General features: G+C 39.0%; 1 protein-coding gene across 1 annotated transcript in view; it reads left to right on the forward strand.

Annotated features, from left to right (window-relative positions):
• Positions 1-8,934: 8,934 nt before the first annotated feature.
• The window catches only part of LOC110288296 (vomeronasal type-2 receptor 116-like), a 72,017-nt gene continuing 53,147 nt past the window's right edge, over positions 8,935-27,804 (forward strand). The window contains exon 1 of the mRNA XM_085842953.1: positions 8,935-9,163. Coding sequence (XP_085699079.1) covers positions 8,946-9,163 — 218 coding nt within the window. The 5' untranslated portion in view covers positions 8,935-8,945. The remainder of the gene's footprint in view (positions 9,164-27,804) is intronic.

Consider the following 27,804-nt stretch of genomic DNA (forward strand, 5'->3'; position numbering starts at 1 on the left):
TAATGTTATTTATACACATTTCTGTTCACAGCAATGCCTAACTCTAGTACCAAGTGTTTTGTGCCGGCCTCATGGCTCCAAACTTAACATGCAGTACACATAAGAACATGTAGATAACCGTTCATATATTTAAATATATTCTATTTAAAAGAAAGAAATGAAAACCTGTTCATTGCAACTTCACTTCAGAATCTTTACATATGTAAAATAGGAACTTCTCAGAACGAAAACCACCATAGTTTGAAAACCTTTGTTCTCCCCACAAAGGAAGAGAGCAAACACATTAGGAGACTTATCTATTGATGCTAGAAAATTGATGGTTTATGCATAGCTCCAGGACAACACTTTCTAGAAAACACTTATTATAGATTTCATGTGGCACAATACAGGTATGGAGTCTGCTTAGTTTATACATGGTATTATACTACTGTGTTGGAAAAATAAAAGGAAAGGGAGAGAGAAATTATGGATCTATTGAGATCTTACCACTAAATATTGAAATCAAGAGAATGAATGATATGATCAGGAAATCTTCTGAGATGAATATATTTCAGGTATTAAAAATCTATCTCAGCCCCTGAAATGGACAGGAGCCCCCTGAATGAGGAGACAATTTGGGCACTCTAGGTAGGGCACATACCCATAGACCTTCCTCAGTCTCTCAATGCCAGCCTCCCCTATTCCTGTATATGACCCAGGCCCTAGCTTAAGCAGAGACACCGGCTAAACACTAGAAGAACAGGTAGGTTTCACACCATCAGATCCCTCATAATCCTAGTAACCACCATTGCAATTCCCCCCACCATACCTCATCACCATGTCCTAAACCGCAACTTAGGCAAAAACAAACCTGATTGAGAAGAGACCACTCTGTCTAAAAGAAGTCTAGTTCCCCAACCCAGATGGGGATTCCTTCCAAATGACAGACCATATCAGTAAGAGCAGAGATGAAAAAGAAACCAAGGAACAAAACACCTCATCCAACAAAGATAATTTCAAAAATGGGCACCTAAACATTTAAATTTCATAATTCCAGGTAACTTGATGCCAACATAAGAACAAAAGCAACTGCAGTCAAGGTATTATGCCACTTCCACAGCCCAACTATCCTATTACAGAAAGCCCTGAATATCCCAAACCAAATGAAGCACAAAAAGACATTAAAACCCACTTTATGAAGAGGTCCTTAAAGCATAAATAAATCCCTTAAAGGATGAAGAAAGACAAAACAAAACTCACACATAAAGAAAAAATAAGTCCCTTTTAAAAATAAAAAAAAGCTTGAAGGAAATGAATATTATGATATGATAAAAGAAACAGATGACATAGGTCAAAGAAAATGTTAAGTCTATAAAATTCCTGACAAAAAGCATCTAGGAAATTTGTGACACTATGCAAAGTCAAAATCTAAAAATAACTGGAATAGAAGACATATAATAATCACAGCTCAAAGATCCAGAATATACTTTAGTACAAAATAATAACATATAAAAGGCAGCCTGTTAGAATCCCACCCAATGCTACCAAATATACTTGAACTTCAGCATACATCAGATAACTCATTATGGAGTGAAACTACGGAAATGTAAAGCAACTAGTAAGTGTTTAATCAGTTGTATCAAGGTAAAGGCCATAACATAACCTTGACTGCAAAGAGACTTTACAAGTGTGGTGACTAAGAAATCCTTTACCAGAGGCTCATGTCTTAGAATTTTTCAGAGAATTCATACAGGAAAGAAACCTCAAAAAATGCAGCAAATTTGACAAATGCTTTAGCCACCTCAAAAATCTAAAAAGCAGTCAAAGAATTCAGGCAGAAGAGAGCCCTTACAAATGTCCATTTTTTTTTTTTTACATATGTCTCAAAACTCAGAAGACATCAGAGAACTCACACAGGAGAGAAACCTTACAAATATAAATGGGAGAAAAATGTTCAGTGTAACTCAACTCTGAAGAAATCAGAAAACTTATACAGGAGAAAAATGATACAAATATAGCAAATGTTAGAAATCCTCTGGACGTGGCTCAACTTTACAAAAACATCAGAGAATTCAAAACAGGAGCAAACCGATACAAATATAGAATGTGAGAAATTTTATTACATATTGCTTACATCATAAATGACATTAGAGAACTCACACAGGAAAGAAACCTTACAAGTGTGGTGAATGTGGGAGATCATTTAACTGAAGCTCAAACCTTAGAAACCATCAGAAATTCATATAGGAAGAAAACCTTATAAATGTACAGAATGTGAGAAATACTTTAAACATATTTCAGATTAGGATACATCAGCAAATTCATACAGGAATGAAACCTTACAACCATATTGAATGTGAGAGATTCTTTACATGTAGATCATACCTTAAAAATCATCAGACAATCCATACAGTGAGAAACATTATCAAATGTTGCTAATGCTTTAGCCACATAAGAATCACTCAGAATTTATACTAGGGCAAAAAGACTCCATTGTAAATGATTCTGCATCTGTTTTATACAAGCCTGTTCTTGCTAGGTTCAAACGACAAAATCATTATGAACATGAAAAACCTCAGAAAGCCTTTATTAAATTGTCAAGTCTTAAAAAACATTAATATTTTCCTCCAAGGAAAAATCTGTATGTGACATTGTAGGAAAATTTTATTAGTACATGTCTTAGTCAGGGTTTCTATTCCTGCACAAACATCATGACCAAGAAGCAAGTTGGGGAGGAAAGGGTTTATTCAGTTTACATTTCCACACTGCTGTTCATGACCAAGGAAGTCAGGACTGGAACTCAAGTAGGTCAGGAAGCAGGAGCTGATGCAGAGGCCATGGAGGGATGTTCTTTACTGGCTTGCTTCCCCTGGCTTGCTCAGCCTGCTCTCTTATAGAACCCAAGACTATCAGCCCAGAGATGGTCCCTTTCCCCCTTGATCACTAATTGAGAAAATGCCTTACAGTTGGATCTCATGGCGGCATTTCCTCAACTGAAGCTCCCTTTTCTGTGATAACTCCAGCTGTGTCAAATTGACACAAAACTAGCCAGTACAGTACACTTTACTTTTTAGACATCAAATACTACATAATGTATGCAAAATGGAGAAAACTGAAGAATATACTGTTGCTTAGCATGTTTTCGGAGATTGCAATATTTCATACTGAAGAGAATATGATAATATAGAAATTAAACTCTTCAACACATCTCTGGGAAGTCCTTGAAACTGACAAGATTTCTATTCTTAACTGCCTTGAAGCCTGATATAGCGGTCTCCTAATAGGCTCTGCCAGTGCCTGTCAAATACAGAAATGGATGTGCACAATCATCCATTGGACAAAGCACAGGTTCCCCAATGAAGATCTAGAGAAAGGACCCAAGGGGCTGAAGGAGTCTGCAACCCTATAGGAGGAACAACAATATGAACTAACTAGTACCCCCAGAGCTCATGTCTCTAGTTGCATATGTAGCAGTGGATGGCCTAGTTGGCCATCATTGGGAGGAGAGGCCCTTGATTTTGTGAAGATTATATGCCCCAGTACAGGGGAATGCCAGGGCCAGGAAGCTGGAGTGTGTTGGTTGGGGAGCAGGGCCAGGGGAGGGTTATAGGGGACTTTCAGGATAGCATTTGAAATGTAAATGAAGAAAATACCTAATAAGAAAAAAGAAAAAAGGAAGAAAATACCTAATCATTAAAGAAAAGAAAAAAATAATTTTCTGTAAATGGAAGTTTTAAAAAACACTGAGATGTCAGCCATATTTGCCCTCCTCACAGCAGCTACAGCATTTTTCATTCAGTATCTCAGCCATGTTTTGTATTGATATATGTATAATAGAATTATACTCATATCTGTATCAGCAAAAATTATGTTATTTTAATTTGATTTTATCAAAAAAGATTTTCTGACAAAAATTCCAAGATATCAATTCCTAAATAGTTCATATACAATTTAGAAGACATAATACAAATAATTCCTTTAATTTTGCTTTGTGAAATCCATGGGCTTTATGTACCAGTTGATAAGGTTGCTGGTGTATACATGCTTTATTCCTGACCACTAGATGTTAGATAATAAACAGTTCTTTCTTCCCAACCAAATCCCGATTACCTTCTTTACAGCAGCAGTACTTGCTTCTCTGTATCTATTCATGTAGAAGTGGAGACTTCAACATTGTATTTTTGTTTTTTGTTTTTTTGGGGGGGGGGTTGTTTGTTTGTTTGTTTTTTGTTTTGTTTTTTGTTGTTGTTGTTTTGGTTTTTTCGAAACAGGGTTTTTCTCTGTAGTCCTGGCTGTCCTGGAACTCACTTTGTAGACCAGGCTGGTTCAACATTGTTTTTATTATTAGTGAATTATTTTGTGTATTTATATTCCAAATTTTGACCTTACCCAAGTTCCTCCCAGCCTAAGTTCTTCAACCCAAATCATCTCCCATATTCCTCTCAGAGGGTGTTCCCCACATACAATACCCCCTCACCCACATCAACACCACCACCAGGTATCACCCTTCCATGGAGCCTCAAATCACAGTAGGTTCAGGCACATCTGCTCCCACTGAACCCAGATAAGGCAGTCCTCTGCCACGTAAAGTACTAGATGCCATGAACCAGTAGATGAATGCCCTTTGGTTGGTGGTTTAGTCTCTGGGTTCCAGGTAACTTGACACTGTTGACCTTCCTATCAGGGTGTCATCCCCTTCAGCTTCTTCAATCCTTCCCCTACCTCTTACATAGGGGACCCCGCCTCAGTTCAGTGGTTGGTGGAAAGTGTCTGCATATGCCTCAGTCAGCTGAAGGTAGATCCTCTCAGAGGACACCTCTGCTAGGCTGCTCTCTGCAAGTACAACATAGCATCAATAATAGTGTCAGGGACAGGACTTGAAGCCTGCCCATGGGACTGACCGAAGTTCCGCTGGTTACTGAATGGTTTTTCCTTCTCTCTTGTCTCCCACTATACCTGATCTTGGCCACTTTTCCATTCCTACTTCCCTATTAAACAATTAAAAAAAAATTCTTGGGTCTAGCACTGAAGAGTTATTTGAGTATTTAAGTGTGTTCATGCTGCATTGCAGACAACCTGATGAAGTGCCTAATATTATATAGTTAAGTAGTCACAAAGACACCTTAAACTGTAGCTCAAAGGATCATGATCGTCTGTCCAAGAGATATCCCTGAGCTCATGCACACACACACACACACACACACACACACACACACACACACACATGATATATGATATACAATTAATTCTAGATTCTTGTCATGAAACAAATAAAAATGTATGATTGATATAGTACTAGAAAATAAGACAAATAAATACTAGAGATTCTACTTAGCACATTGACTCTTAAGAACAGACACATTATAGGTATTCACTTCTCTCATGGTATTAAAGCATTCATAATGATAATGGAATTGACTCCTAAATTTAACAGGTATGTTCATATGGCACAGTCAGAATTAAAGTAAATGTGAAGAGAAAACATTGCAGTCAGTTATGTGCCCATAAAAACAAAATTTCCATTACTATATTCCCTGTGTTCACACATTGCATTTCAGGTGCAGGAGTCACAATAATGTACCATACTTTGTTGAAGAATGTCATTGCCTATATATCCCTTTAGCCTTTATGTTATCCAGCTGTCATGGCTATCAAACTAACAGGAAAATGTAATCATGTCTACACTACAGCACAATGTATTTTCACTGAACTAAAATTGTTTTAGTGCTAGAAAATAATACTTGCTCTTGTTTTATCTGTAGAGTAATACCACAAAATGCACATAGAGATCCTCAGCACATAATATGTCATTTGGAGAAATTGGGTGGGGCGGTATTTCTCTAATATGCTCATGTCAAAAAACGGGAAATGAGTGGTAAGGAAGACAATGAGGATATATCGACTCAATGATTCAATATGGATAAAAAATAGAGAACAGTAGCAAAGAAGATCAAAATTAAGATCAGACAAGTATGATTTCTACAGTGAAATGAAGTTATGCATCTGAAGTGATAAGTTCACCTTCACATTAGGCTATATAAGAATGAGACCCAAAAGGTCAGGAGCAGTGAACTGGCCAATTATTTGTATATAGACATGCATGTATCAAAGACAGAATGGTCTCAGAATCCTGAGACACATAGGAAAGTAAAAAGCATTAATTTTGATGGACTCTGATGTCCCTTTAATTAAACCATCAATTCGTGGTTTGTCTTTTTTCTTCTCTGTTCCCTTATTTTCAATGATGATTATCTTTCATGAAATATTTGGGCATTATCTTGATAAACTCTGTAAAAAAAAATCTGTCTTTGTACACCCCTGTGGCCAAAACCAGAGAAGTGGAAAGCAACACTGAAATTTTTCAGTCTTGGAGTAAATAATTGTGATTCTGATTAGAAAAGAAAATATGTCCTATTAAGCAGTAATCTGTTTTTCACAGAATGTGGTGCCTCAGGTGGAGAGCCTGAAGGATCAAGTGCCATAGAACTCTCAAGAGGTGGATGAAAGGATCCTTGCAAACATCTCTGGTTGATTGGGGTGACATATTCAGTCATAATGTCAACAACAATGCAAATATACAAGCACAGTAACTCAAAATATATATGTTACACGCCATGGGTTTTAACCACCTCATGACTTAGATCTTAACAGAAACATCTCTTTTTTTTTTGATTTTTAATATTTTTATTACATATTTTCCTCAATTACATTTCCAATGCTATCCCAAAAGTCCCCCATAGCGCCCCCCACTTCCCTACCCACCCATTCCCATTCTTTTGGCCCTGGCATTCCCCTATATTGGGGCATATAAAGTTTGCAAGTCCAATGGGCCTCTCTTTCCATTGATGGCCGACTAGGCCATCTTTCGATACATATGCAGCTAGAGACAAGAGCTCCGGGGTTCTGGTTAGTACATCATGTTGTTCCAACAATAGGGTTGCAGATCCCTTTAGCTCCTTGGGTACTTTCTCTAGCTTCTCCATTGGGAGCCCTGTGATACATCCAATAGCTGACTGTGAACATCCACTCCTGTGTTTGCTAGGCCCCGGCATCATCTCACAAGAGACAGCTATATTTGGGTCCTTTCAGCAAAATCTTGCTAGTGTATGCAATGGTGTCAGCGTTTAGAAGCTGATTATGGGATGGATCCCTGGATACAGCAGTCTCTAAATGGTCCATCCTTTCATCACAGCTACGAACTTTGTCTCTGTAACTCCTTCCCTGGGTGTTTTGTTCCCAATTCTAAGAAGGTGCACAGTGTCCACACTTTGGTCTTCATTCTTCTTGAGTTTCATGCGTTTATCAGATTGTATCTTATATCTTGGGTATCCTAAGTTTTGGGCTAATATCCACTTATCAGTGAATACATATTGTGTGAGTTCTTTTGTGATTGTGTTACTTCACTCAAGATGATGCCCTCCAGGTCCATCCATTTGGCTAGGAATTTCATAAATTCATTCTTTTTAATAGCTGAGTAGTACTCCATTGTGTAAATGTACCATAATTTATGTATCCATTCCTCTGTTGAGGGACATCTGGGTTCTTTCCAGCTTCTGGCTATTATAAATAGGGCTGCTATGAACATAGTGGAGCATGTGTCCTTCTTACCGGTTGGGACATCTTCTGGATATATGCCCAGGAGAGGTATTACTGGATCCTCCAGTAGTACTATGTCCAATTTTCTGAGGAACCGCCAGACTGATTTCCAGAGTGGTTGTACAAGCTTGCAATCCCACCAACAATGGAGGAGTGTTCCTCTTTCTCCACATCCTCGCCAGCATCTGCTGTCACCTGAATTTTTGATCTTAGCCATTCTGACTGGTGTGAGGTGGAATCTCAGGGTTGTTTTGATTTGCATTTCCCTGATGATTAAGGATGTTGAACATTTTTTCAGGTGTTTCTCTGCCATTCGGTATTCCTCAGGTGAGAATTCTTTGTTCAGTTCTGAGCCCCATTTTTTAATGGGGTTATTTGACTTTCTGGAGTCCACCTTCTTGAGTTCTTTATATATATTGGATATTAGTCCCTTATCTGATTTAGGATAGGTGAAGATCCTTTCCCAATCTGTTGGTGGTTTTTTTGTCTTTTTGATGGTGTCTTTAGCCTTGCAGAAGCTTTGTAGTTTCATGAGGTCCCACTTGTCAATTCTCGATCTTACAGCACAAGCCATTACTGTTCGATTCAGGAATTTTTCCCCTGTGCCCATATCTTCAAGGCTTTTCCCCACTTTCTCCTCTATAAGTTTCAGTGTCTCTGGTTTTATGTGAAGTTCCTTGATCCACTTAGACTTGACCTTAGTACAAGGAGATAGGAATGGATCGATTCGCATTCTTCTACATGTTAACAACCAGTTGTGCCAGCACCATTTGTTGAAAATGCTGTCTTTCTTCCACTGGATGTTTTTAGCTCCCTTGTCGAAGATCAAGTGACCGTAGGTGTGTGGGTTCATTTCTGGGTCTTCAATTCTATTCCATTGGTCTATTTGTCTGTCACTATACCAGTACCATGCAGTTTTTATCACAATTGCTCTGTAGTAGAGCTTTAGGTCCGGCATGGTGATTCCACCAGAGGTTCTTTTATCCTTGAGAAGAGTTTTTGCTATCCTAGGTTTTTTGTTATTCCAGATGAATTTGCAGATTGCACTTTCTAATTCGTTGAAGAATTGATTTGGAATTTTGATGGGGATTGCATTGAATCTGTAGATTGCTTTTGGCAAGATAGCCATTTTTACAATGCTGATCCTGCCAATCCATGAGCATGGGAGATCTTTCCATCTTCTGAGATCTTCTAGAATTTCTTTCTTCAGAGACTTGAAGTTTTTATTATACAGATCTTTCACTTCCTTAGTTAGAGTCACGCCAAGATATTTTATATTATTCGTGACTATTGAGAAGGGTGTTGTTTCCCTAATTTCTTTCTCAACCTGTTTATTCTTTGTGTAGAGATAGGCAGAAACATCTCTTAATATGCTGTTCTCTCAGTTTATTTTCTTTTGGTTTTTAAACATGCCAACTTTCACCTGGATCATTGCAACTGATATCTGCCCAACTGATACAAAATACCCAATACACTATTATGATGGGACTGTGGTCATTGGTGCATTTTTTCCTATATTACATAATTCACTTATAAGTCCAACAACAGAATGGAAAGACTTTCCTATGGACACAGATAATTATTTGGGGTAAGTGCTTTCTATTAACTAATTTTACATATTCTTGTCTCCTGCTTTAAATATGTATTCTAACATTTTCCCAAGTATTTCTCATCACGAGGCTCCATATATTCCCTACCAAGTTCTCTAATTTTGGTTTCTTAGTGCCTCTTTCTGTCCTCTCAAGTGAGAAGAAAAATGTGACATTGCATAGTTTTATGTTTAATATTTGATTGTTGCAGTTTGTTCTCCTTTCCCCATGCTGCCTGTCATTCCTCAGACTCAGAGAGCACACCATGCCAGTTATGTACTAGAAAGGTTGTTGGTAGTGGCCTGACACACACTTCAAAGAATTAGGGAATGCCAGACCTGATTGTGTTAAAGCAGATAATGCCTTTGAAGTCTGTGACTTTGGAAGCCCTGCAAAGGTTCTAGAGTGATCAGTGTTGCTTGTGTCAGCTGACTCTAATTTGAGTTCAATAATGGCAGAATTAGAAATCTACATATCTTTACTTTTATTTTGGATCCTTAACATTTTCTAGGGAATTGAAAGCTAATATTTTTCACATCACTTGATTTTAAAAGATAACCTATTTAAACCACATGATTCCATTATACATAACTTGACTTCAAGGATTTATTCATAAAATAATATTCAATGAGACTGTGTTCACTGAGAGCTCCTCCTTAGTTTTTAGTCTGCAGGAACAGAATATCTAAATAGACATTTTATTTCAATTTCCTTGGTGAACTCAGAGAAAACCATGTACAATACTTTTTCAAAGAAATAAAGTGTATTTTGTATCATGCTGAAATTTCTATCTCTGTAGTATACACATAAACTAAAGAACTGAAATGGACAAACAAAACACATATTGAACTCTGAACTTACCGTGGGGGAATAAACATGGGCAATGAGTGTCCAGCTTGTGGTTAGTTGCTAGAAAATTGCTGAAAGACTAAGTAGATTCTTAGGAATGATACATTGCTACACTTTGCTAACAAATTGGTATGGTGATAATGCATTAGGTCAAGACAGTGCAGAAGGGAACTAATTCAAAAATGAGACATTTTAAGTAGAGAAGACATCTTTTCATAGTTTGTCATAAGATTTAATACTGTCCAGAATAATTCAAAAGTTCACAGCTAGGTGAAATATTTCATGTTCATATTTCAAGGACTCATTATTTTCAGTTTTGCAAGAAATGACACTGTATTTGATTCCCCATTTCTTTTCTTGTGCAGTATCTCAATGCCAGGCACCACTTTGCCCTATGCCCCATGTCTCTCCAGACACTATAATGAGTGATAGCAATCTGACTGCAAAAACACACGTGAAGTAGAACAGATTTAAGTGCCCAGAACATCAAAAGCAAACAGTTGGAAATGGCTTGTCAGATTATTTAACACGATATGAAATAAGGAAATGGAATTTGCAGATTGTTTTATTTACCATGTATGATAAATATATTTGCCTTACTTAACATATTTTAACAATATTTAGTTTTGTAGGATATATGATCAGATAGGATATATGATCAGACATACATTAATATCTACTAATCTTCGTTCAAACCCCTGACTAAACCTTTATAATACAGTGGAGGAGTGCATAGCCATTTGACATGGATATTTCTGACAGTGGTCAGTGAATTTTCTCCACACTGTGATTCATTGTGCACAAGCACAAGCATCATGATTAAAATGAACACAAATGATCGTGTGCTTTAGTGTGGCTAGAACTATATACATCAACATTGCTGTTTCAATTTACCTTTGTGTAATTGAATTTATTCTCTGATTTTTTTATTAATTCATTTTGCAATAATTCAAGGCAAGATGGTTTTTTGTTCTTAATTTATGTGTTTTTTAATTCTTTGGAGGCATAAACGACAGTAAGACAAGCATTGGAACTTCAAGCTAAAGTGTTTTACACAGAAAACAAAGTCTGAATATTTGATTTATATTATATAGTGGTATTTTTAAATTATAACTTTTTCAGTGAAATATTGTTAGTTATGTTACCAGTTACACGGATATTGGGTAAATATTAAACAACCAAAAATATCCTAATTACACAAGTATAGTGTTTTTGGTTTAAGATCATGTAAATTCACAAAATAACATTCCAACAGGACAGTGGAAGTGAAAATACATGCTAATAAACAAAAAAGCAAGTTCTTTATATAAATATGACATTAATATTTGTTACATTGTGAACATCCTTGCATCTTTCATTTAGTCCTCCTTCTTACTTCCTTTGTCAAAATCTGTACTTCAAAGCTCATGTCCACTTATAAGTGGGAACATGCCATGTTCATCTTTCTGAGGCTGGGAAACCATGCTAGGGATAAGTTTTTCTAGTTCCAAATTCCATTCTGTCATTCTGTAATCATTTTGTTTGATCGCATTCCAAATGATCTCCCCCTTCCTGGTTACCCCTCCACCAACACCCCAACCCATCCCCAATCATCCCCCCACCTTTGTGTCTAGGAGGGTGTTCATCCACCCATTCACCCATGCCCACATCACCCCTCTAGCATCACCCTATACTGTAACATGAAGCCTCCCTTCCTTCTCAGTGATGTTAGATATGACCATCCTCTGCTTCATATATATATATACATATATATACATACATACATTATATATATATATATATATATATATATATATATATATATATATATATGTATATGTATATTTGACTCCCTCCATGACCACACTTTGGTTGGTGATTTAGCCTATCAGAAATCTCGGTGGTCCAGTTAGTTGATATTGTTCTTATAATTGGGTTGCAATCTCCTTCACTTCTTTCAGTCCTTTCCTTATCTTTTCCAATGAGGTCCCATGGCTAAGTCTGACAGTTGGGTATAAGTATCTGTATCTGTATCTGTGTTGGTCATGTGATGGGAGAACCTCCCAGAAAACAGCCATATCTGGCTCCTGTCAGCAAGTACTTCTTGGCATCAGCAATACTGTGGAAGTTTGATGGCTGCAGATGGGATGTATCCCTAGGTGAGGTGGTCTCTGGATGGCCTATTGTTCAGTCTCTGTTCCAATTTTTCCCTGCATTTCCTTTGGACAGGAGTATTCCTAAGTTTAAATTTTGAGATGCATAGGTGGCACCATCTCTCAACTGGGTGTTGTGCCTCTCTACTGGAGATTGTCTCTACAGTTTGTATCTCCCTTTTTTTTGAGTATTTTGGCTAAGTTCATTATCACTAGCTCCTAAGAATCTCTCACTTCCTTAGAGTCTATGACTTTCTAGTGGCTACCCCGCATCCCCATCTTCCTCTGCTATATGTTTCTGTGTAATTTCCTGATTCTCTGTACATCTGTGTTATCTCTTCCAATACCTGTTCCTGCCCCCTTTCTCCCTCCATAATCCCTCTCTCCATCCATGGTCCCTCTCTCCTTCTCGCTCATGTGATTATGTACTGAAGCATCTGCACTCTGCTCTTTCTAATTCTTAAGTTGCATATGATTTTTGGGGTGTATCATGGGTATTCTGAGTTTTCAGGCTAAAACTCAATTATCAGTGAATACATACTATGGATATTCTTTTGTGTTTGGTTTACCTCACATAAGATATCCATTTGCATGAGAATATCACAAAGTCTTTGTTTCTAATAGCTGGATTGTACTACATTTTTATAAATGTACCACGATTTCTGTATCCATTCTTCTGTTGGGGGACATCTGGGTTGTTTCAAGCTTCTGACTATTATAAATAAGACTGCTATAAATATAGTGAAGCAGATCTGACTCCAAAAGCCTGTACTCGACAAAACTGGAATATCTAGAAAGAAAAAAAAGAGGTGATTTTCTACACATATACCAAGTACCAAAGTTAAATCAAGATCAGATAAAGCATCTAAACAGTACCATAGTTTCTAAAGAAATAGAAGGAGTCTTTAAAAGCCTCCCAACAACAACAGCAACAACAACAACAAAAACAGGAACAAGTAGGTTTAGTGCAGAATTCTATCAGACCTTCAAAGAATACCTTATCCAATACTTCTAAAACTATTCCATAAAATAGAAGGAATTTTACCCAATATGTTCTTTGAAGCCACAGTTACACTGATACCTAAATCACACAAAGACCCAATAAAGAAAGAAAATTTCAAATCAATTTCCCATATTAATATCAATGCAAAAATACTCAATAAAATTCTTGCAAACTGAATCCAAGAACACATCAAAACCATAATTCCCCAAGATTAAGTTGGCTTCATTCCAGAAATGCAGGGATGTTTCAATATAAGGAAATCCATCAATATAATTCATTATGTAAACAAACTCAAAGGGAAAAAAACCCACATGATCATCTCATCAGATGCTTAAAAAGCCTTTGTTATAATACAACACCCCTTCACATTAAAAGTGTTGGAGGGATCAGGAATTCAATGTGCATACATAAATACAATAAGTGCAATATACAGAAAACCATCAGCCCACATCAAAATAAATGGAGAGAATCTTGAAACAATACTACAAAAATCAGGGACAAGACAAGGCTGCCCAGTCTCCCGCTGTCTATTCAATATAGTACTCAAAGTTCTAGCCAGAGCAATTAGACAACAAATGATAATCAAAGGGATACAAATTAGAAAGAAGGAAGTCAAGGTATCACTATTTGCAGATGATATGATAGTATGAATAAGCATGCCCACAAATCCACAAGATGACTTTTGTAGCAAATAAACAACTTCAACAAATATGCTTGATATAAAATTAACTCACATCAGTAGCCTCCCTCTACTCAAAGGATAAAAGGGCTGAAAAAGGAATAATGGAGAAGACATCCTTCACAACAGTCACAACTAATATAAAATATCTTGATGTGACTCTAACCAAGCAAGTGAAAGATCTTTATAACACGAAATTCAAGTCTCTGAAGAAAGAAATCGAAGAAGACCACAGAAGATGGAAAGATCTCCCATGCTCATGGATTGGTAGGATTAGTAAGTAAAAATGGGCATCTTACTCAAGGCAAATTCAACCCCCACCAAAATTCCAATTCAATTCTTCATACACATAGAAAGATCAATTCTCAAATTCATCTGGATTAAAAAGAAAACAAAAGTAAACAACAACAACAAAACAGCACAACAAAAATCATTCTCAACAATAGAAGAACTTCTGGGTGGAATCATCATCCTGGACTTCAAGCTGTACAACAGAGGAATAGTGATAAAAAGTACATGATATTGATGTGGATAGGCAGGTAGATCAAAGGAAAAAAAAAAAACCCTGCAGACTCAGAAGTGAGCCCATACACCTATGGTCACTTGATCTTTGACAAAGAAGCCGAAATCATTCAGTGGAAAAAAAAAAAACACAGAATTTTCAACAAATGGTGGTTGTTCAACTGGTGGTTGGCATGTAAAAGAATGCATGTTGATCCCTCATTATCTCCTGTACAAAGCTCAAATCCAAGTGGATCAAGGGCCTCCACATAAAGCCAGGTATGAATCAAATACAAGAGAAATTAGGAAAGAACCTTGAACACACTGGCACAGAGGAAAATTTCATGAACATGACACTAATGGCTAATGCTTCAAGATCAAAAATTGACAAATTGAACCTCACAAAATGGAAAAGTTTCTGTAAGGCAAAGAACAATATCAATAAGACAAATGGCAAACCACAGATTGTGAAAAAACCTTTCTCAATCCTTCATCAGATAGAAGGCTGATATCCAAAATATATAGAGTACAACAAGTTAGACTCCAGAGAACCAAATAACCCTATTAAAAATGGGTTACAGAGCTAAACAAAGCTATTCACCTGAGGGTGTTCAACATTCTTAGTCAACAGGGAAATGCAAATCAAAACAACCCTGAGATTCCACCTCTCACCAATCAGAATTGCCAAGATCAAATACTCAGGCTACAGCAGATGCTGGCTAGAGCTTGGAGAAAGACAAACACTCCTCCATTGCTGGAGGGACGGCTAGCTGGTAAAACCACTTTGGAACTCAATCTGGTGGTTCCTTGAAAAAAATGGAAATAGTTCTATTTTAAAAGCAATCTATACCACTTCTGGGCCTTTACACAAATGTTCCTCCTTTATGTCATTTATACACAGTTGAGTAATACAACTCGGTGTAAAATTTTCACTTTTTTATTCATTTTTTTATTGAGAGGTATCTAGATTTCTTCTGGATTCTAGCTGTTATGCATTAATTTGCAAAGAACATAGTTGAGCAAATGTCCTTATGGTACTTGTGAATACTTTTGATATATGTTCAGGAGTGTTATGACTGGTCGTTGAGGCCTTTATAATCAAAGTGACTATAAAAGTTTTCCATGAATGGAGGAAGGTACCCTTTTCTTCAGGTCCTCAACAACATCAACTGTCAACTTGTTTCTGATCTTAGCCATAAAGACATGGGTAAGATGAAGTCACAGATTCATTTTGGTTTGCATTAACCTGTTGATTGTTGAACATTTATTTAAGTTTCACAGACATCGGAGATTTTTGGTGAGAATTATGTTTGAATCTATACAGCATTTTAACTGAAATATTTGGTTTGTTAATGTCTACTTTCTCAAGTATTTTAAATATTTTGCATATCAGTTATGTGGAAGACATAGAGTTGGTGAAAATAGTTTTTGCATTCTGAAGACTACAGTTTTGATATATTGATGTTTCCTTTGTCTTACAAGACCTTTTTATTTTCATGAGTTTCCTTTTATTAACTGTGATAATGTACAGTGACAGTGTTATTGGTGTTCTGTTCAGAACGTTGTTTACTGTTTCAATGCATTCAAGGCTATGACCAACTTTCTCTCCTAATAGATTCAGTGGTTCTGGTTTTATGGAAATATATTTGATCCAACTGAAACTGAGGTTTATGTTATATGGTAGATATGCAAATTTTTGCATTTTATAATTACTGGCATTAGTGAGATGTCACCATTTGTTGAAAATGCTTTCTGTTTTACAATTGTACATTTTTGAAGTCTTTATCTGGAATCTGGTGTACATAGGTGTACATATATAAGTCAGGGTATTCTGTTTAACTCTATTAACCAACCTGTCTTAAGCTAATACAATGTATTTTTGTTATTATTGCTTTATAGTACAGATTGAAATCATGGCGAGTAATACAATGGGGTTTTCTTTTTTTAAAATATTTTTTATTAGGTATTTTCTTCATTTACATTTCCAATGCTAACCCAAAAGTCCCCCATACCCTCCTCCCCCCCACTCCCCTTCCCACCCACTGCTACTTTTTGGCCCTGGTGTTCCCCTGTACTGGGGCATATAAAGTTTGCAAGTTCAATGGGCCTCTCTTTCCAGTGATGGCCGACTAGACCATCTTTTGATACATATGCAGCTAGAGTCAAGAGCTCCGGGGTACTGGTTAGTTCATAATGTTGTTCCAGGGATTTTCTTTTATTGTACAGAATTTGTTTTATCTAACTGGGTTTTTATTTCTACATATGAAGTTGAGCATTCTTCTAAGTCGTGTAAAGTATTCTGTTGGAATTTTGCTAAAGATTACATTGAAACTTGAGATTGCTTTTGGCTTAACAGCCTTCTCATTATGTTGATCCTACTGATATAACAGCACATGATGTCCTTCCGTCTTCTTATATCTTTTTCAATTTCTTTCTTGAAATAATTAATGTTTTTATTATAAATGTTTTCAATTGCTTGGTAAGTGTTACTGAAAGACTCTAAGAGTCTCTAAGACTCCCAAAGGGAGACACTCACTCAAGCCTCGGGACAGCCGCGCACCCAAGAAGACACTGAGACCGAACTTAAGATGTATAGAGAGTAAGATTTAATACAGCAATGACAAGAAAGCACATAAAAAGCACATATACCAGATATCTGGGGCCGAAACTCATGCAGCCAGCAAGGTGCAGAGGAGATTCGGCAATTGGCCCAGACTTGTCACAGGCCTTTATAGGAGAAGGGTAAGGGGAAAAGTACAAGTTTTACGTCACCAAGGGGTCGTGTCCTATATTTTGGCAATGTACTCGATCTATTGGAACATTCTGGGGTAGTACCAGGAGGCCCCTATCTCAAAAATGTTCTTGGCATAGTCTTTAGTTGGGAGGGGTTGGACTGAGTTCGCTCCAGGAGACCCTTATCTCAGAAATGCTCCTGGAACCGTTCTCACTTGGGAGGGGTCGGACCCTGGGGTGAAGAGTTCAAGAATGTACTCTGAGGTAAAAAGTTCAGGTGTGTTCCGGGAACAACCTCTAGATGGGAGGGGTAGGACTCCGAGTTGAAAAGTTCAGTAATTTTCCTCTTTCATTCCCCCCTTCTTTTAGTAACAAGCTCTAATCTTAGAGCGGGGTACCGGCTTCCTGAAGGACCTGATATTGTTGCCTTAATACCATAACTTGCACTGCATTTATTCTTTCTCTGATAAAAGCCACTAACTTATTAAGAATGCAGGGGCCGAAAGTGAGCAAAAGCATAAGTGTAATTAAGGGTCCTGCTATGGAGGAGAGGAGAGTGGTAAGCCAAGGGGACTTATTAAACCAGCTTTCGAACCATCCTTGTTGGCTTTCTCTCTCTCTTTTACGCATATCTAGGCGTTCTCTAAGTCTGGCCATAGAGTCTTTGATTACTCCTGAATGATCAACATAAAAACAACATTCTTCTTTTAGGGCAGCACAAAGTCCTCCATCTTTAAGGAATAATAAGTCTAATCCCCTCCTATTTTGCAGCACTACTTCAGACAGGGAAGTTAAAGATTCTTCTAATTTAGTTATAGACTGTTCTATAGTTCTAAGATCAATATCCATAGCTGTACGTAATTCTTCATAGTATTGGGGGGTCTGAATTAAGGCAGCGGTCCCTGTACCTACTCCCGCTGCTACTCCCAATCCCAAAAGTACTGCCAGAGTTAAGGTAATGGGCTCTCTTTTCCAGCGGACCCGATGATCAAACTTGTCTAAAAAGGAGCTATCATCATGATACAGGAGTCTAGGAATAAGCTGAACTAAAATGCAGAAGTCTTTGGAACTATTAAAAACAGATATAGATACACAAGGAGTGAGACCGGTATTACAAGCCCATACTGTGTCTATGGGGGGCACCAGATACTGACCACTTTTGCTAGGCTGGATGTTCTGGGTCTGATTACAAAGGTGCCGTTTATCCTGAGGCGCCTGGCCTAAACAGAGTCCACTTCCTGAAACTGCTTCCAGAGTCAGCTTTCTGTTTTCTCCCCAAAGGCATTGAGAATGATCTGAAGTAGTATTATAAGTCCTGATCTGAGCAATTCCTTCATAATAAGGGGGCCTAGAGGCATAGCATAACCAACATGATTGAGTCATATTAGGATTAGTCCTATTCAACACCAAAAAAGCTCCTTGAACTAGACTGACCAGACGGCTTTCTGTATCTAGGGGCGGTGGGGAAACTAAGGTCGGTAGGGAAGGTCTCACTGTTCTGGGCTGTGGAGTTGGTGGAGCTGGTACAGCCGGGACTTGTGGGGGAGCTGGTACTATTGGGGGACCCTGTTCTGTCACAGTCAGCCTGATTGTAAAAATGAACCCAGGGTCTCTCGGTGGACTGGATACACGCCAACCCCACTTATTTCCTTTAAGCCAACTTAAGCGGTTTTGTTTCCCTTTTTCAGTGAATTTTATAAGTAGGGGGTTGCAGTATTTACCTTTGCATGGTCCTGGGGGGCTGTTTTCAGTAGCACACCCATAAGCTCCTACGGCGGCCTCATCTGAATCCAGGACATAATGGAGGTCGCCATCGTTTGGGTATTTATGGGGATCTCTTTCTCCTTGATATGGCTTATCATAACCACTACCTCGCTTAACCGTGATTAGGTCCCAGGCAGAGGAAGGCTTCCAGTAGGCCTCCCCTGTTGTTTCACATGTCCATTTACCACAAAAATAATCTGATGCCCCCCCACATTTTTGTTGAAGCTCTTTGTTTTGACCCTGACCAGGGCAAACATAAAACTGTGCAGCTCTAAGATTAGCTCGGTAGAACTGCCCTGAACACCCATACGTGTTCCCTATTCCACCTGGAACACACCGCTGTTCAGGGGGTGGGTTACTAAGATCAGTATGGTCGGGGAGGTCCCAATTGGGAGATCCTGCTGCTAACTTACAAATGTCAGGGGTGAGATCAGGCCACCAAGTCCAAGGGGGAAGGACTGCCGTGATTGCCCATACAACGTTTCCCTCCCCATTAAGCACCTCCCAGGACTGTTGAATTGGGGCATGAGGGTTGTGGTTCTCCAAGCTTAGGGTGGCACCCGCGACACAAGCGAAGTTCAAGAGGATTGTCAGTAGTTGCCATCGTCCAGTTGTCCTCATGGTTGCCTCTACCCTGGCTAGGAGCCTTCTTGCTGCCGTTGAGGTTGTTAACAGTACCAGATATGGTCCTTTCCACCGAGGCTCAAGAGTGCCGGCTCAATGTCGTCTGACGAGGACCGAATCTCCAACCTGGAACCCGTGGGGCACTGTTGTAGTCCCCGGTGCATAAGCTTCTTTGATCTGGTCCCAGATCTGTGTTCTGACAACCTCCAAGGCCTTTAAATGGGTAAACAGAGCAGAGGGTGAGGAAGAGTCAACACAGGGATCCAATATCCTGCTAGACTCAGTCAAAGAAGTAAGACCGAAACGTCCAGGTGTGTTTCGGACTCTGAGAAGCACAAAAGGAAGGAGGGTCACCCAGTCTTTACCGCCAGTTTCAATAACTAATTTAGTTAGGGTCTGGGCATGATGCAGGTGCACGTAGATCAGATCTCTGGCTGGAACTGGTAAGATGTCCTTGGGGTATCCAGCTCGTTCACTGTAACCAGTTGTGACCAGACTTTTTTCTGTACCACCTGCAAGCCCTTTTAACTTAGCATACAGAGCATTATTAACAACATAGGTTTAAACACATTATTTAAAACAGTAATGGGCATAGGAGTTTCATAAAGGATCTTAAACAGAGTAAAACTGAATCAAGAAATAGGGCATAGGGAAGGAACACCAAGTCTGTGCCAGTCTCCACGATTAATTTTGTCAAGGTCTGTTTTAGAGTTTTAAACTAATTTTTATCTATCCTGAGCTCTGAGGTCTATACACACAATGTAATTTTTATTTGACCTCTAAATGCTTGGCCACACCCTGACTTACCTGGGCAACTATTGCTTTTGGCACTCTGAACCTTGGAAAAATTTTCTTTAATAATCTTCTTGATGACTATGTGAGCAGTCTCATTTATCCATATTGAGAACGTCTTTTTCTGCAGATGTCAACAGCTTTCTTTGTTTGTATATTGTTCCATACAGTGGCAAAAGCATACCTGCTGTCAGTGTCATTTATAAAGCTTGTATCAAAACCACAAGTTCAGCTTTCTGGGCTGAAGTCCCTTTAGGGAGGCTGCTGGCCTAGATCACCTGCTTTTTGTCCACCGCTGCACTGCTGTCCCCGCCTTCCGCTTACCTTTAACCATGAGGCTACTGCCATCCGTGTACCAGTTTAAACTTTCAGGCCAAGGCTGATTTGATCTTTACCTGCTGAGGTAAGTAGCCCCCTCTGTTGGTAGGTGGCCCCATGGATATGAGCTGCTTTCCATCTGCTACTGCTGATCCTGTGACAAAGCTGCTGCCATCCGTGTACCAGGCAGGCACACCTGGCCAAGGCGGATCAGTCAGATCTCTCCTTGTTCCAGTTTCATCAGCACATTGATGTACAGGAGTGGAGTCATCCGCCAAGGGGAGGTGGCAGGATTGAGGATGGCAGGTGGAGCAAAAGTTACTCAATCATTCAGCAACAAATTCTGGTAGTGGGTATAGTCACATGCTGACCCAGAGTAAGCTTGTCAGGGCCCCAGAGTCTGAGTCAAAACCTCGCGGGCTACTCCAGCCCGCTCATAAAAGGCTCAGTCAAATCTGGCAAGGCCAGGGCGGGGGCTGCAAGCAAGGCTGCCTTTATGCTGTCAAAGGCTTTTTGGTGTTCCTCAGTCCAGGTGAATGGGACTTTTCTTTAGTCCAGAGTCTGCAAAAGCCCACCGTCCCCAGAAACTCACGTACTTGGCGCGGGGTGGTGGGGGTTGGGATCAGCATCACAGTCTTTTTTCTGGCCTCGGTGAGCCACCGCTTTCCTTCCCGGAGGGTGTACCCTAGGTAGGTCACCTCGGTGCGACATAGCTGAGCTTTCTTAGCCGATACCCGGTACCCCAACTCACCTGGCTCATTCAGGAGCTTCTAGGAGGGCCAGAATTTTTTCTTTGTCTTTGATGTCTCTGCCTTCAGCCAACCGCAGGGCTTGGGTTAGTGCCAAGAGTTCAGCCTTCTGAGCCGAAGTTTCTTCTGCCAGAATGTCAGAGCAGTGATGAGTAGGTGAAGACTCAGCAGGTTAGCAGGGGAAGCAAAGGTCACTTGTTCTGTCAACAAAAAGCTCTAATAATGTGTCCATCAGTCAGGGAAACAATTGGATCATGTACCAAGTTTTGTCTCAGAGTCGATTTATTTGGGCAGTCTCAATAGCATCTAAGGCCATCCAAGGTTGTTCTTTATTTCTTATACGAAAGGCTGTTTATCTTTTTGGAATCTACAGTCTACAAAGACCCGCAGTGTCCAGGAACCTTTTAAACTTGCTTTGCATTGGTCAGTGGAGGAATATGAAACACAGTCTCTTTTTAGCTGCATCAACAGGTAGGCCACCAGTCTCTTTACTTTTAGCCACGAACAGGTGAAGGGTTTGGTCATGAGGGGGGCTCCTCTTCTTCTTTTTGTTAGGGAAGACTTTAATCTTTAGCCAAAAGCTTTTTTTTTCTGTTGCCAGGTACTAAGTTTTCTAGTCTCCCTGACTTTTGTGGCCAGCATCATTAGTAAGTGTCACTTTGCTAGGTTCTAGTCTTTGTCATTTATCTCTCTTTGCTCCTGTTTCTTAACTGCAATGGAGATCTCATATAATGTCTCTCTTTCTATCTATATATATCTCTTTCTTGTCTTTGCTTACTTTGAATGTTATCTAATTATTACATCTATATTCTGTCACTTAACTTTTTTCATAGTTTACCTCTTTTTACTGTTAACCTATTTCTTTTGAGTCTGCTGAAGCTTTGCTCTCAGTTCTTCTTTGCAGACCTCTATCCTTCATCAGAGCCTGGCAGTTAGACTCGTAGGTGCTCCTTACCTTGTATATCTCCCTCACCGGAGCTTAAAACAGATTCACTGCTAGCAGCTCAGGGCGATGCCTGAGAAGAGAAAACACACGGGGCAGAGAAGGGAGTGCAGCTCTCACATCATCTGGCTGCACCAGACCACTGATATCTCAAAATGAACACAATTTTTTTCTGTTTACAAGAGACAGGATACAGGGGACAGGAGAATGAGCCTTTCTCCCACCCAGGAGGCAGGCAAAGGCTGAAAACAGATCCTTTGATGTGAAGAGTCTCCGTGTCGCGCAGTAAACTCCTGGGAGTGGCAAACAAACACTGGCAGGCAGAGGCAGCAATTTAACTATTTAACTACCTGATAGACACCCGGTGCTCTCTGCACTGTCTTTGGGGAGGGAGCACGCAGCCAGGCAGGCACAAGGGAGTGCGGGTAGACTCTGGGGGGGCCAAAGGAGGGACGGCGGCTGTAGTCGGCCCCTCCCCAGGTGTGGCAGGCTTCACGGCCACTCCGGGACCGGCAGGCCGCCGCACTCACCACCAGCTTCTCACAACTCACTCGCAGGGCACAGACAGCCTCTGCTGCTGCTGTGTCTGCAGAACTCAGAACCTCAGCGCCACTGCTGCTATCAAAGCCCCAACTGTGCCGCCATAGCCGGAAATTTTTAGCCCAGCTCTGCATTTCAGAGCTCTTTTGAGCAGTCTGGGACTCACCAGCACTGAGTTTTTTTTTTTTTTCTTTTTTTAAAACTATTGCTGACAAATTCTGTCCTGACGTCAGTCCAAGTCTACAGTCGACAAAGGGTTAACACACACACACACACACACACACACACACACACACACAGTCTTGTCACGTGACACAACCAGCCAAACGCCACTTTTTGACGGGGTCGGATTCCACATCGACTCCCTTTCCTGACGGGGGTGGGACTCCACATTCACTCCCGCCCCGGCAGAAAGAACACTGTCCTGACGGGGGCGAGATTTTACATTTACTCCCATTCTGGCAGATTGTCTCATTTCCAGAATAATAGCAGACACAACAAGAGCAGATACGAGACTTAGACAAAAAAAGGAACCAAAAACAGCGGCGACCTCGCGTCGCCCACAGGCAACTTACAGAATCAGATGGCCTCTCCAAGGCCGACAGATTGAGACCTTCCTGGTCTCCAGAGGGGTCCACCAAGCGTCCTTGGTCCTCCCCTATCTCACCTGGGACGTCTCCCAGGGGCAGATCGGACGGTGGACACCTGGGCACGTCTGCTCTTATCCACCCCGCACTCCCTCCCGGAGTGCGGTCTCTGGTGCTCGTACTGAGCACAGAGCGTCACGCAAAACCAGAACTGCGATCGCACCAGATACAGAACGGCCTACCTAGCCTCCAGAAACAGAACACAGACAACACAGACACCAGACCAAGACAGAACAGAAAATCTTACCTCTGAGTGGGTTCAGGACTTCTGGGTGGTCGCGCTGATTCCCGGCCAATGCACCAAATGAAAGACTCTAAGAGTCTCTAAGACTCCCAAAGGGAGACACTCACTCAAGCCTCGGGACAGCCGCGCACCCAAGAAGACACTGAGACCGAACTTAAGATGTATAGAGAGTAAGATTTAATACAGCAATGACAAGAAAGCACATAAAAAGCACATATACCAGATATCTGGGGCCGAAACTCATGCAGCCAGCAAGGTGCAGAGGAGATTCGGCAATTGGCCCAGACTTGTCACAGGCCTTTATAGGAGAAGGGTAAGGGGAAAAGTACAAGTTTTACGTCACCAAGGGGTCGTGTCCTATATTTTGGCAATGTACTCGATCTATTGGAACATTCTGGGGTAGTACCAGGAGGCCCCTATCTCAAAAATGTTCTTGGCATAGTCTTTAGTTGGGAGGGGTTGGACTGAGTTCGCTCCAGGAGACCCTTATCTCAGAAATGCTCCTGGAACCGTTCTCACTTGGGAGGGGTCGGACCCTGGGGTGAAGAGTTCAAGAATGTACTCTGAGGTAAAAAGTTCAGGTGTGTTCCGGGAACAACCTCTAGATGGGAGGGGTAGGACTCCGAGTTGAAAAGTTCAGTAATTTTCCTCTTTCATTACCACACATTTTTTATATAATTTGTGGCTGTTGTGAAGTGTGTTATATTCCTAATTTCTTCCTCAGCCTGTTAATTGTTGCAATATAATATGTTTAGTGATACACACACATACACATACACACACACACACACACACACACACACACACTTTAGGTTTTTTTTTTTTTTTTTGTCCTTCAACTTTGGAGTAAGAATTTCATGATAGAATTGTTGGTTACTTATCTATATTATCATGTCATCTGCAATTAGTGATATTTTGATTGCTTCCTCTTCAATTTTAAATCCCTTAAAATCCTCTACTGTATTATTGTTTTATCTCCAACTGTACATACTATATTGAATAATTCTAGAGATAGTGTACAGATTTATCCTGTTCCTGATTTTTGGGAAATTGCTTTCTTGGATACAGGCTTGGTATAAACTGCCTTTATTATGTGTATGACCTTTGTATCCCCAATCTGTATGAGAATTTATCATAAAGAGGTCCTCAATTTGGTCAAATGATCATACAGCATCTAATGACATGATCCTGTACTTTGTTTCAGATTTTTCATATTGTGGATTACATTGAGAGTTTTTTTTTTTTTTTTTATTCAACAATGGCTGAATCTCAGAGACTAAACCCACATGATCATAGTGGATGACATTTTGCCTTTTCCTTCAATTCCTTATCAAGTACTTTATTGAGTATTTTTGCATCAATGGCCAGCAGGGAAATTTGCATATAATTGACTATCTTTATTCTTTGTGACTTTGGTCATTAAAGTGCCAGTGGCATAGTAAAATGAATTGGGAAATGTTTCTTCTGGGTATATTTCGACGAGGATTAGCCTTAGTTCTTCTTTGAGAGTCTGGTTGAATTCTGCTCTAGAACCATCTGACCTTCAGTTTTTGTTTTTGCTTTTGTTTTAGTTGGATGATCTTAATGACTACTTCTATTTCCTTCAAGGCTATAGAACAATTTACATTGCTTATCTGATTTTGATTTAACTTTGGTAAGTAGTATTTATGAGGGAAATTGTACCTTTCTTTTACCACTGGGTGGAATATGAATCTTTAAAGTAAAAACTGATGATTATTTGGACTTTCTTTCATAAATGTGGTTGTTTGCCTCTTTTTGTTTCTGACTTTGGTGACTTGAGTATTTTCTTTGTGTCTTTTAGGCAGTTTGAACAATTGTTTTCCTATCTTGTTGTTTTTCTTAGAGAAACAACTCTTGTTTAAGGTATTCTTTGTTTTGCTCTCTTTAAGTTCTGTTTTAATAAATTGAGCAATGAGTTTGATTATTTCCTGCCACACAGTCATCTAGCATGTGTTTGCTTCTTTTTCCTAGAACATTCTGATGTGCTGTTAATTTAAATATAGGAGATCTGCAATTTTTGATGCAAATACTTAGTGCTTTAAAAATTCCTCTTAGCAAAAATTTTATTGAGTATTATAACTTTGAGTGTGATGTACATTTATTTTCACTCAATTGTACAAAGATTTTATTTCTTCCTTTATTTATACATTGATATATTATTCATCCAGTAGATAGTTGTTCAGTTTCTATAAGTCTGTAAGCTGTATGTTGTTCCTTGCACTTTTGATATCCTACTATATTTAGTATTTGTTGATCATATATAATGCTTTATTTCAATTTTTATGTATTTAGATATGCTTTGAGAAAAAGTATGTGGTAATTTTCTAAGAGTATTCTATGAGGTGCTCAGAAGACAGTATTTTCTTTTGTGTTTGGGTAAAACACATTTAGTTATCTGTTATATACATTTGGTTCATATTGCCTGAAACCTCTATGATTTCTATTGTTAGTTTTTGTCTGGGATGAACAGACCATTGGTGAGAGTGGGATATTGAAGTATCAATCTACAAGTGTGTGACGGATGGTGTGTAATTTAAGCTTTAGTAATGTTTCTTTTCAAGTCTTGGTACCCTTGAATTTAAGGTATAGTTTTTGAGAAAGGAAATATAATATTGGTAGATTTTCTTTGATAATTATGAAGTCCACTTCCCCATCTTTTTATATGTATGTTAGTTTTAAGTCTATTTTGTTAGACATTAACATGTCTACCTTAGCTATCTTCTTGGATAATTGTTTGAAAATTGCTTCTAGGCCTTTACTCTGAGATATTGTCTATCCTTGATGTTGAGGAGTGTTTGCGTTATGCAGCAAAGTAGACATCTTGTTTTTGTCAGCATTTTGTTTGGTGGTTGTTTTACAAGGAATTAAGTACAATGATAATGAGAGATATCAATAATTAATGATTGTTAACTCTTGTAATTTTGTTGTAGGTATTAATGGTGGTGGTAGTGATGGGTGTGTTTTTGCTCTCCTCTATTTATTATGCTGGTATGATATTTTTTATTTCCTGAAGTTTCAGGAGTACATCTGACTTCCTTGGGTTAGAGATTTTCTAATTGTACATTTTTGTCCTTTGTGTTCTCATGGAGTATCTTGTTTTCTTCTTCCATGGTGATTGGAAGTTTTGCTGGGTATAATACTCTTCATGGATATCTTTGGTCTCTTAGAATATACTTAAGTCAGGCCACACCCATGTAGCTTTTGAAGTCTTTGTTGAGAAGTCCCATACAATTGTGTTTGGCATGACTTTATATATTACTTGGCATTTTTTCCCTTGCAGTTTTAATCTTTTTGTAGTTGTTGTTTTCTTTTTTACACTTAGTGTTTTGATTATTAGATATCAGGGAGGTTTTCTTTCCTTGTCTTTTTGGTATTCTGTAAGCTTCTTGCATGTTTGTAGGCATCTCTTTCTTTAGGTTAGGACCTTTTTATTAGAAGAATTTGATAAAATATATCCTGGATTTTTGACCTGGGCATTCTCAACTTCTTCTATTTCTGTTGGTTTAATATTTGGTTCTTTTATATTGTCCAAGATTTCCTGGATATTTTTTTGGTCTGGCATTTTTTTAAACTTAACATCTTCTTTGAAGGATGTATCTATTTTATGTATGCTATTTCCTATGATTGAGATTCTTTCTTCTGTCTCTTGTATTCTGCCTGGCAATGCTTGTACCTATAATTCCTCTTCACTTACCTTGATTATCCATTACCAGAATTCCCACATTTTGTATATTCTTTGTTGCTTCTATGTTGGTTTTCTGGATTGAACAGACTCATTTCCTTCACCTCCTTATGTATTTCTGCCCCCTTCATCTTCTTGATATTTTTTTGAACTAGGTTTATAAATTTCTTCCTGTTTTTTTTTTTTCTTTTTTTTTTTTTTTTGTTTTTTGTTTTTTTTTTTTTCTTTTTTTTTCCTTTTGGTTTTTTCTCTTCCTGTTTTAAATTGATTTTTCTTTTCAAATTCTTTAAGGGACTTAATCATTTTCTCTTTATGAACCTCTGTCATCTTCACTAAATTGGGTTGTAGTAGTTTCCTGTGATTCAGTTGTGTTAGGGTATTTAGTGTTTATAAATACATACTATAAAGAGATCGCAGGG

Source organism: Mus caroli, unplaced genomic scaffold (genome assembly GCF_978045245.1).
Source record: "Mus caroli unplaced genomic scaffold, Mus_caroli_1 scaffold_9, whole genome shotgun sequence".
Taxonomy (NCBI): Eukaryota; Metazoa; Chordata; class Mammalia; order Rodentia; family Muridae; genus Mus; species Mus caroli.